This window comes from Callithrix jacchus, chromosome 12 (genome assembly GCF_049354715.1).
Source record: "Callithrix jacchus isolate 240 chromosome 12, calJac240_pri, whole genome shotgun sequence".
NCBI lineage: Eukaryota > Metazoa > Chordata > Mammalia > Primates > Cebidae > Callithrix > Callithrix jacchus.
Genome location: NC_133513.1, coordinates 108600999 through 108613550, shown reverse-complemented (window position 1 = coordinate 108613550; position 12552 = coordinate 108600999). Strand labels below are relative to the sequence as shown.

The 12552-nt window shown below is 36.1% G+C and overlaps 1 protein-coding gene across 6 annotated transcripts in view; it reads right to left on the bottom strand.

Moving 5' to 3' along the window:
* Positions 1-12552, bottom strand: part of ATRNL1 (attractin like 1) — an 839028-nt gene that overhangs the window by 276991 nt on the left and 549485 nt on the right. Inside the window, exon 27 of one of the 6 annotated variants that reach the window (XR_013525131.1) lies at positions 10341-10467. The exons of 4 other annotated variants lie outside the window; for them this stretch is intronic. Coding sequence is in view for 1 of the 2 variants with exons in the window: in XM_078346601.1 (XP_078202727.1) it covers positions 10418-10467 (50 nt within the window). In the remaining variant the exon portion in view is untranslated. Of the gene's footprint in view, positions 1-10340; positions 10468-12552 lie in introns of those variants that run through there. One more of the 6 variants, XM_078346601.1, reaches the window with a different exon arrangement.

The following is a 12552-nucleotide window of genomic DNA, read 5'->3' as shown; positions in this document are numbered from 1 at the left end:
TGTGGATGGTAGCTCCCCTGCAGTACCTTCTGGACAGTTCCATGCTGTGAGGGACTTCTCTGTATACAAACATATCAATGTGTCAGCAAAGTAAAGCTTAAGTATATTGCCTCTACCTGTAGCCATATCTTTTTCATTGACCAGCCCTGAAACTCCTGGAACTTCTATATCCCGAATGTATATTTGCATTTATAGCTTTTAGTCTATGAGACTATGTATGCATATCAATAGCCCTCTATTGACTTGTTTTCTTTTATTCATTCTTTCACGAATGCATTTACTCAACAGATATTAACCAAATGTGTTCTATATGCAAGATACTATGTTGGGTACTCAGAAATAAGCAAGTAAAGCCACCAGAAAGAAAAAACAAGTACAGCAATGGAAGATGTCCTGTAAATAAGAGGTATGTATCAGAAAATATAAACATTTATCTTTTGTCTCTACTTTCTTTAACTGAGACTTTGGTCATGGGACTAGTAGAAAAAACACGAACCCAGAAATAAGTTTGGCATATAAGCATATCTGACACAGATGTTCCCTATGAGTGCCTCCATTCAGCAGATGCTGTAAGTAACCAGCCATCCTGCTCTGCTTGTTTATCCAGTTCCAGTCCCTCTTTCTCCACTGTTACTCTTTCTTTTCTTTCCCCCTCCACTTCATGCTCCTTTTCCCCTGACTTATGTTTACCTTTTCTCCATCTTTTTAAAAATATATATATTTGACACAGCATAAACTGGACATTAGGAATTAGAAATTTCAGAATTGTGTTCTTAACTTCATGCTTACTGAATCATAATATAGATACAGATATAGATATATTAGTTGCAGATAATACAGAAATACTTACAGATATAGACAGAGATCTCAGTCACTCACTCCAGATTACATATATTAATCTGCTATTTTTTTCTCATTTGAAAAGTGAAATTGCATGTGTATTAGAATTATCTAGATAGCTGGGTAAATAATTCTACTAAATTTTGCATGCAAGATATGTCTTGCAGATTGCTATGCCAAGGTGTTGCTGAATAAACATATATTCTCCAGAAGTATTATTGACTGTTTTCTTTAATGAGTCAAGCTATGGTATATCTCTAGTAAAATGTACTATATCTTTGAAACAGCTTTTTTGTTTTCCCAGCCATGATTACTGAGAAACTTGCTTTCTTTAGTTTTTGTGATGAAAGTTTTATGCACATAACATCCTTCCCTTACAGTCACTGTACATGGTATGGTTTCATATGCTAGAATAAATTTCATCTAACATTAAGAATTAGCCTTAGGAAACTATAATTAAATGGACTGTTAACTTTTTGTGGTTAATAGTCACTGAAATGACTATTAGATTTTCTTTCCAGATAGACTGATTTGCAAAACGTTGCCTCAAGTTATTTAGGAACAACTACAAAGGGCTTGGAACTTCCTTTCTTGCAGAGAGCATTGCTGGTACAGCTCTGGAGACACTCTGGGATCCTGAAATCCTGACTTACATTTTCTAGCACACTAGCTTTTGTACTTTTTTTCATGCTTCATCTTTAAGATATGAGCATAATAATAACCTATTTAATAAGGTTGTTATAAGAATTAAGTTGAATATATATAAAGTATGTAAAAGACCATACGTCTCACAGTCGGCACTCTAAATGTTAGCTATTACGCCAGTATTAACAACATCTTCCCAGGTATGTAACCACAGTGGGTACCCAAGTAGGAGTCCTGTGGCCTTTTGCATTTTTCCATTCTTATTTGCTATAATAAAAATAACTGCAGTGAATAAAATGAACACTGAACTTTGGAAGATAGCATGCTTAGAGAAATATCTGTTAAAAGGACCTTCATTACAATGTATTTCTAGGAAAGAAAGAGCATAAGGCAAGACAGAAACTCTTTAAAAAGTCTGTTTGGTTTAAGCAGATAAATAATATACCACATGATAGAAAAATGAAATTTTTTCTTCCCCCTCCCCTTCCTCCTCCTCCTCCCCCACCCCCTCGCTGCCCTCCCTCTCCTCCCCCTGCCCCTCCTTCTCCTTCTTCTTCTTCTTCCTACTCCTCCTCCTTCCTCCTCCTTCTTTCTTCTTCTTCTTGAGACAGGGTCTTGCTCTCTTCCCCAGGCTGGAGCTGGAGTGTGCAGTGGCACAATCACAGCTCACTGCAACCTGAAACTCCTGCGTTCACGAGGTCCTCCACTCTTAGCCTCCCAAGAGCTAGGACTACAGGCTAATCTTTTTGGTTTCTGTAGAGATTAGATTTTGCTATCTTGCCCAGGCTGGTCTCTAATTCCTGGCTTCAAGCAACCCTTCCACCTAGGCCTCCTAAAGCCCTAAAATTACAGGCATAAGCCACCATGTGCAGCCAAAAATGAGATTTTTAATTAATTCTAGACTGTTTGCAGGTTGCAGAAATAAGTAAGCAGTTCTTGTTCTCAAGGAACCTACAGTCTATCGACGAAAGAGTAAAAAGAAATGAACACAAACTGTCACTAAGGTTTTAGGAGAGAAATGTATCATATTTGGTGATATAGTCATGACATATTTCATAAAGAGGTGGTATTTTAACTGGGTTGAAAAGGCTGGGTTGAATTTTGATAAACAGAGATAATTTATGTCATTTTATGCAAAGTTGCTAGCATATGCAAAAATCACAGTGGTCTAGAAATACAGTCCATTTTTTTTAGAAAAGTGAGATTTGTGGTGTGGTTGGACCTTGTGAAAAATAATACATGTATGACAAGTAAAATCATATTTGAAAGGCTTTGCATTCCAAGCTAAACAATTTGAATTTTCCAAGAAGATCTCTTGCAGAGAAAGTATGTAAATGGGCAAATAAACAGTTAGTTACTTAGAAAAAAATCACCACCAGACTCCGAGCTCCTTGAGAACTGGGACTACGTCTACTCATCTGCAGTACAAGAAAATAAAGGAAGTATATTATTCAAGAATAGGCAAGGTCAGAAAATAACTCCAAAATCTCAGCAGCTTGCCATAAGAATGCCTATTTTTCACTTACACTACATGATATCTAACGTAGGTTGGCAGGGCTTTCTCTTCCACATAGTGACTTAAGGATCCAGGCTAAAAACTCAGACATCAGAAATGTCATGTCTATTTGTACCTGGTCTTTCTCTGTTATGATTGGGAAGTGGCATTTATCATGCTACTCATAGCTTACTCTTCAGGAATAATTACTTGGCTTCAAATAACTGCAAGTGGCCTAAAAATGTGAGTGTGTGCATAGAATATTTGGTAAGCATTACTGCCTCTGTCACAATATATTATTCTGGTCATCTAAGATCTCGTTACTTTCCCCTTTGCACATAAAGACCTTCATTCACAAGTCGAGCATCTGAGTTGGAATGACTTGGAGGCTGGGGCCAGTTAGATGTATTAAGTGCAGTGCCGGCTTGTAGCTTTTTTATGTAGCCTGAAGTTCTGACATCATGGCAGCTCCCAAGAAGAAGCATGCTGGGGGGAATTTTCCAGAGAGCCAGTGTTCCAGAAGAACAGTACACCAAGGAAGAAGCTACACATCTTCTGATCTAGCCTTGGAAGGAACACACATGACTTCTTTTGCATTACAATGGTTATAAGTTAAGTTGATAAGGTCAGTCTGCATTCAAAAAGAGGGGAATATGATACCTGTTGATGAGGAAGTGGCAAAGTCATGTTACAGAAAATATATGGGATAGGAGATAATGTGGCCATTGCTGGAAAACAAACTGTCACAGATGTTGAAATTGGTTATATTAATTGACTTATTTTTATATTAGCTAGTATTTGGTTGCATATAGTTCTTGATCTTAACACAACTGTACTTTACTTAAGAATCACTGGTACATTAGCTGGGCATGGTGGCGAGCACCTGTAATCCCAGCTACTCAGGAGGCTGAGGCAGAGAAATGCTTGAACCTGGGAGGCAGAGGTTGCAGTAAGCCGAGATTATGCCACTGAACTCCACTCTGGGTGACAGAGTGAGAATCAGTTAAAACAAAATCACTGGTACATATGTAGTGTCTCTCCCACTGTTCTAATCACCTTTACCAATAGAGGTATCACTGTTTTCTAGAAAACATTGCTGTCACTGAGACTCAGATGCCTGTCTGATATTGCAGTTCAGCAACCCTTACATGCGAGCTATTATTGTAGTTGCTTCTGACTCTGGGATTTGCGAGACACTAATGGGGCCAGGTGCCCATCAATGGTAGCTTAGACGAAGAAAATATGGTACATATATACCATGAAATACTACACATCCAAAAAAAAGAATAAAATAATGTCAGCTGGGTGCGGTGGCTCAAGCATGTAATCCCAGCACTTTGGGAGGCTGAGGTGGGTGGATCACAAGGTCAAGAGTTCAAGACCAGCCTGACCAACATGGTGAAACCCCGTCTCTACTAAAACTACAAAAATTGGCTGAGCAGGGTGGTGCACACCTGTAATCTCAGCTACCCAGGAGGCTGAGGCAGGAGAATCACTTGAATCTGTAAGGCAGAAGGGCTGAGATTGCGCCACTGCACTCCAACCTAGGCAGCAGAGTGAAACTCTATCTCAAAAAAAAAAAAAAAAAAAAAGAATAAAATGAGGTCATTTGTGGATTTCTTATTTTTATTTCTCTTAAAGGAGAGTCATTATATCACTCAAATTTGAAACTATTGTCAAATAGTATCCTAAATTCTGACCTCCCAGGAGCCATCTCAAACACCTGCTGGGCATCTCAATCAGAATGCCCCCATAACACGTCAATATCCACAAGCTTTACTGGACACTAGGAAACAACACAAACTTCTGGGACACATTTTAGTAAATAAGGAGACCATGCTCCTTCCTAAAATCAGTAAGATAAAAGAGAGCTGGGTGAAATAAACGGAGATGTGGCATGATTTAGCAATGAACTAAGTTGCTAAAACAAGGGGTGGGGAGGGTGGAGGAAAAAATACTACAACGTCATACACTGAAGAAATAGTTGCTAGTTTACTATGAACATAGAACTTCAATGTGTATGAAGATTCAGAAAGGAATTTCTTTTGCCATCTTTTCTTTTTTCCCCCAAATGAAATAGGAACATGAGATTAAAAGTAATTTAAGAAATATAAAAATTGGCCTATTTAACAACTTAGTAAGCTGGTGACATTAATGATGGATAACTAATCCTTTTTTAGTAATAGGCATCATACATAAAAAACATTTTTTGTAATAGAAAAGGTTACTTTGAAAATCTAAATCTAAGAAGCCTATATTCTTAACTTCCCAATGTTCAGCTTACATTTGACTAACTTAGTACCATTGCCTTGGCCTATTTTTATCTTCTTAATCATTTTCTTTGCACCAATCCAAATGTTTTCCATGTTTTTATATATTATATTTGAAAACACTATAAGATTCAATTTATGAGACTATAAATATCAAATTAATAGGAGATGCTTCTATGAGTAATTCCTAAAATAAGTTGTGCTCTTTCAAAAGGAATACAATAAGTTGGAAAAAAAATAAGCTTCCGAGTCAACCTTAATTGAAATTCCAGCTCTGCAACTTCCTAGGCTGTTTAATCTAGGGCAAGTCACTTAACCCCTGAGCTTCCTTTTTCTAATATTAAAATGAGGCTATCGACAGCTATCATTTTTCAAGTTACTGTTAGGATTAGATCATATAAAGGCATCTAGAATACTTCCTGGCTGGGAAGATATAAATGATAGTAGTAATTGTTGTTTTCATCATTATAAGTACAATGTAGTATATACAATTATATTATTTGTTTTTCTCTCAATTATTGACTTGTTTAGAGGTTGTGATCAATAATATTTACAATTAAAATGTTAAAGTGAATATTATGTAAAAATCTGTGGCAGTGTCCCTGTATTTTGTTTATTTCTTTATAAATCTGTATGCAAAATTCATTGGGACATCTTGATTCTCTCACCTTATAGACAGTCTCAGGATAATATCATATTCAAAAATAACTCTAAATACCCACAACTTCAACTCAAATGGATTGAAATGAAATGTGTAAGTTCAGTGATGCTTTCTTGGGATAAGAAGAGAAGGGTACATTACTTACAAACAAACTTCTTAACAAACTTCTTTAAATCTCTTGCCTCAAAATTTCCTTCTTTAGAAGCTGCCCTAACTGTTCCCTGCCAGGGCAGGGGTCTGGCTGCCCTCACCTATCCCACAAATTCTATTATTCATGCTCTCATCTTTGTCCTTACCTAACACTCTGATTAGAGAAACAGTGGGACTCTTAAAGGTAGCTTGAGGAGAAATGTAGACACTCTCCTTGATAAATGTCTTTCCTCAACTAGTTGAAGAATCTCAAAGACAAGGCAGGGCTAATCATCACTGGAATGCTATCAAAATGCGTAGCACAATAAATGGTAGTTAAAAATAACAAATATTTTTCCTTTTTCTTATGTGGCACTAAGCCTATGAAAATCTTTTATATTAGAAGCATCTATTTTATCCATTACTTTTTCTTTTCTTTTCTTTTCTTTTTGAGACGGAGTTTCATTCTTGCTACCCAGGCTGGAGTGCAATGGCACGATCTCGGCTCACCGCAACCTCTGCCTCTTGGGTTCAGGCAATTCTCCTGCCTCAGCCTCCTGAGTAGCTGGGATTACAGGCATGCGCCACCATGCCCAGCTAATTTTTTTTGTATTTTTAGTAGACACACGGTTTCACCATGTGACCTCTAGCTTGGATCATTTCTGCCAAATATAGCCTGTGTTTGATGACCACACAGTCCTTCTGAGAGTTGGCTAGAAATCGTCGTTGTCCCTCTCCCTAAGCATGAACATCAGCATGTTGTGCAGTACCCTAACCCCACTACCACAGAACACAAATTCTAAACCAATTTAATCCTTAACCTCCTCAGCAGGATAAAGGCAGAGTTGCTTCAATAATGCTACTTTTTATTTATTTCTTTATTTATTTTGAGACAGAGTTTTCCTCTTGTTGCCCAGGCTGAAGTGCAGTGGTACAATCTTGGCTCACTGCAACCTCTGCTTCCCAGGTTCAAGCAATTATCCTGCCTCAGCCTCCCCGGTAGCTGGGATTACAGGCATGCACCACCAGGCCTGGTTTTTGAATTTTTAGTAGAGAGACAGTTTCTTCAGGTTGGTCAGGCTGGTCTCGAACTCCCCAGTTCATGTGATCTGCTCACTTTGGCCCAAAGTGCTGGGATACAGGCATGAGCCACCATGCCAGGCCAATAATACTGCTTTTTATTTGTATAGTATTTTCAGCATCTGAATGGTTTTTGTATTATTTTTCATATTTGGTTTTTATACTAATCACAGAATTAGGTGATAAAGAAACTGTGAGTCACAAAGGTAAGAGATCAACATAGCAAGTAAATGACAGCGACCTTGACTTGAACTCAGGAGTTCCACCTTCTGCTTTAGGGCTTATCTTATCATACCACATTCTCCCCTTCTCCCTCTTAAAGAAATATATTTTATAGTCAAAACAAGGTCTTAGTCTCTAATGAATGCGAGAAACAGTAAAGTGTCAACTTTATATGCTTTGAAGAGTAACATGCATATGGCATCCACAAAATGGGCTGATTTCAAAGAAACTACTTGCTCAGTAGTTAAGAAAGTGATATACTTTGCCTGGTTGAGATAGGGTTAGAGATTCTAAGACTACAGACATCACTCACACAAGTTATTAGTAAAGTCCCAATATCTAATATATTGTGAAATATTGTAGAATATGTTAAATATAAACTTTAAAAACTGCAACTTAAAATATTAAATAATGGCAAAAGGACCTACACATTCTTTTTCACTTCAGGAAAAATGAAATGAAATAAATTAATAACAATGATTGGAACTAATTAAATGAGCAAATGTGTTTTCATTTTCTTTTAATAGCAGTAATGATAGCAAACATATAATTTAGTACTATCTTAAGCACTTTACATATATTAACTCTTAATCCTCCCAATAACTTTATAAAGTATGATTACCCATATGTATGGATATTTCCATTTTAAAGATGAAGAAACTGAGGCATTGAGAGAGTAACATGTATAGTGTTAAAAGCAGGTAAGAAACAGAGATGAAATTTAAAGCCCAGTTCTCTGGCTCCATTCTGAGCTTTTAACCACTATGTTAGTATAATCCCTCTCAAAGTATTCTATCTTTTACATATATCAAATGTTAAAACTTCCAGGAGTATAACACATTTCTAAATCAAAGAAAGGGAAATGACAAGTTATGATATTAGAGAGCTGTAAAAAACACCTCTAAGTAGTAACATATCTTCTTGTTCTCAGTTTCTACATTCATCTGGGAATTCAGGTGAAAAACATAACAACGTATATTTAAGTTCACAAACACCATTATATATGGGAATCAAATACCTGAAATTTTACCAAAGTTGTAGAAGAAAGGGCATTTAAGAAAAATCTCCCTACTAGAATACCAATTTTACCTGGTATAACACCAAAATATTTTTGTGCTCCAGTGAATATATACATGATTTATTGCTTGACAGAATGTCTCTGGTCTATTGTTACAAAGTAATGCTTTATTGGAAAGCTTCTACACTTGCTGTATGTCAATAAAAAAGTCACCATAGTTCACAAAAAAGGGATTCTTCCAGGAAAGGAAATGATGGAAATATATCAGGAGCACAATGAACCTGAGCATAGAATGTCAGTTACAAAGAAAAAAAGATACATGTTGCAAAGTTGGCATTTACCTTATGATAAGTCATACAAATTTATCATCATTGCAATGAAATATCACAGTAATGTTATCTCAATATTAGAAATCTAGTATTTCTATGTCTAGATATACTCTAGTATGAATTATATTAATGGGTTTTATCTGCTATATTCCCATTTATAACTATTACATATCCTTCAGAAAGCTATCATGCTCTGTCAGAAAAATGAGTAAAAAAGTAAAAGTTCAGATTTTCAATGATATGTCATATACATTGTTAAATTTGTTTAGGATAAATTTCTTAAGTCTTGGGGTAGTGGAAGACTTTAACTAAATTTGCTAAAGCCTTTTATTTACTTAACAGAATCAAAAATAAATTGTAAAGGAAAATAATATGGTATTAGAGATTTATAAGTAATCATTTGGAAAACATTTTATGTAAATTAAAGGTAGAAAGCCCTCTTCCTTCTAGAATAAAAACATTTCTTTTCTGGATCTAGTTCTGTGAACCTTAAAATAATTTAATATCAAGAAATCAGTATGTCTGAGAGGAATAATAAAATTTAGTTTTAATAATCCTCGATCCTGAAAAGACTGAGTAATCATATAACCATCTGGTTTAAATCTCAATTACACAAACAAGTTATTAATTTATTAATAAGTCAGAAGAGAAGCATTGATGAGAGTAGCAAAAGTAGTGAATTCTGTTGAACATAAATGATATAAAAAAGGTTAAAGTTAAATGCTTGGTGAATTGTTTAAGACACGAATGTAAAAGATTTTTGTAATCCTAGGAAAAAAATCAGACATTTTAATATACTACTGACATTGAAACTGAACACAGACCAGAGTCATACAATTTGAGACTGTCAGTCTGGTCCCTGGAGGTTGCAGATGTTATAAAAATCAGAAGATTTCAATTTCAAATAATGGTTTACAGATATACTAATTAAATTTAATATTAATTCTCCATCAAGATTAAATCCTGCTGTAAGAAATCATAAAGATTAAATGTAAAGCTAACATGGTAAATGAAAATTTTAAATGCTTTATGGTTGCTAAAAAATATTAATAGAATTTTATGGACAATTTCAGGTATAGGGAGTAAGATAAAGCAATATAACTAATTTTTGATATTAGATGAAACAAGATCGAGCAGGAAAATAATTCTCTATTCAGGTATTTTGAAGTTAATGAGAGGACTATTGACCAAGGGGTGGTCAGGCATAGGAAATTCACAAGGTATAATTCAGTGTGTAAGGATAGTAAGCACTGGAGAGTCACACCATTTTTAAGCTTGGAGAAGTAAGGGGAACAAGTGGTTACCAAGAAATCGAAACCAAGAGAGTCATGTATAAAGACCCCTAGTCAGAATCCATGACTTTGAATGGTGGATATGGCCACCAGCAATCCCTCCCATATTTGTAGGTGAATGCTGCTCCTCCCATTAAGTCTCATTTCCATCCCTTGAAAATAAGTTGATTCAATACTTGGTTTAGCTGATAACATGCAGTCTGGCATGGTGGCTCACACCTGTAATCCCAGCACTTTGGGAGGCAGAGGCTGGCTGATTGCTTGAGTTCAGGGGTTCGAGACAAGCCTGGGCAACACAATGAGAACCTGCCTCTACCAAAAAAAAAATCAAAAAATTAGCTGGGCATGTTAGTACGTACCTGTATTCTACTGGGGAGGCTACCGGGGAGGCTGAAGTAGGAGAAACACTTGAGCCCCCAGAAGGTTGAGGCTGCACTTAGCCATGATCACACCACTGCACTCCAGCCTGGGTGACAGAGCAAGACCCTGTCTCAAAGGGAAAAAAAGAAAAAAAAAAGATGCACTGGATGTAATGTTGTGGATGTAATGCTGGACCAGTATCAGGCCTAGTCCTTAAGAGGTTTAGAAACTTTTACTTTCCTCATCTTGAACCCCTGAGCAATGATGCAGAGCCATTCAAATATAATATACAGAGAAAAGATCAGCTACCCTGAACTGTTCTAGCTACTCCAACAGAGATGTAAGACAGTTTCTGATTTCAGCTGACCACCCAGTTCAACGTAATCACATAAGCCAACACAACATGGAAAAGAGGAATTACTCAGACTATCTATCAATGCAGAAAACCCATAGAATTGTGAGAAACAATAAATTATTGTTGTTTGAACCCAATAGATTTTGAGGTGGTTCATTATACCACAATAGGTAACTGATATACTTTGGGTTGTACAGCACAGTCAGCCTTTGAGAACTTGCTAGAAGGGAGTTGGAGATGTAATATCCTGATCTCATACTCCATACCAAACCTACTGGAAGAAAAAGTGCAAGGAAGGCCATTGGCATAGTAACTAGTCAGCTTCCAGGGCACAGAGCAGGGTAGACAGGGTGAAGAGTGGACCTCAAGGGGCACACAGAATATACCTAGCACACTACCAAAATGTACACCTGTACTTCATATAAAAGCTGTACTATTCAGCTATAGTCATCCATAGTCCCTAAACTGCATGTATTTGAGATATTGTTCAAAATCACTGTACTTTCCTTTAGATCCTATGGCAAAATTATTTGACTGTCTTTAGTGTTGGCAAATTCTTTTACCCTTTGAAAGTGGATGTATGTATTGCAAATAATTAAAAGTTCTACAGACTATTTTGTGAATAGGGTCAATGGTCATTCTAGATGAGTGCTGTCCAATGGAACTTTTTGCTCTGTGTTTATGATGTTTCATATCAAGAGGTAAAATATCAAGTATCTCCTGTGCCTACTGAGCATTTGACATGATGCTAGTATGACTGGGGAATTGGATTTTAAATTGTATTTAATTTCCACTAACTAAAAATTAAATAGCTATATTTTGCTAGTGGCTGTCATACTGGACAGCTCAGATCTAGATATTTTTTGGAGAAAAAACATGAGGCATAGCTATAGCAGCGAGGCTAATTTCTTTATGTGTTTTGCCAATTACCCCTGAAGGTAGTTCCAAATGATTTTGAACTATACTTTAATTACAAAAGTGGAGAGTTGTATAATTGCAGAAAAAGTTTTCCAAAGCAACCAAGCCAACTCTCAATAAACTATGGTAATGGGAGTTAAGGAAGCCATGAATAATCCAAGCACAGAGTAAACGCATAAACAAACACATAAAAGCAAAAACAAACTAGAAAAAACAAGATACGCAATGAACTGAATATAAACTTTATCAGTTAATCATAACATCCAATATTCAGACAGTGTAAGTCAGTGTTTTTCGAACCTTGGATGAGCTTTAAAATCCTCTGGAAGTTTCTTTTAAAATTGTATATTCCTATACCAGAATTTCTAAAGATAAGGCGTAAGACTATATTTTTGTCAGTGAAACATTTTACAGTGATCTTTCCACTTTTTCATAGGTGTCCTCTGAATTTCATTATGTCTTAGAAGATCTAACCTTTATATTTATCACAATCAAATTACCATACTCATGTTATTTTCATCAACTTTTTCACCCTGAAACCTAAGCGAACAAACAAAACCAAAAACTACTAAACAGAAGATGCCTCAAAGTTACAATTTATTTAAGAATCCTTAACATTTGATAAGTCTGATAGACCATTGAGAAGCCAGTACCATTTTCTGAACAAAAATATAGAGGAGACACAACTTACTGAAATTGAGTCTTAGTCATAGGGTGGGGCCGCTTTGGTCCAAAGTCTGCTTTATTCAGGTGAATCTCTCTAGATATGACTTTTCACGGGTTGCCCTGGATGAGCAACAGTGGTCAACCTATGACTCAAGGGGAGTCACAAGTTATGCTTTTGCTTGATTTCTAACATTTATTTAGTAATTTTTAAATATGTATGGTGAGGAAAGAGAATTTCCAATTTGCAGTAGATTTAAATTGGTGTCCATTTT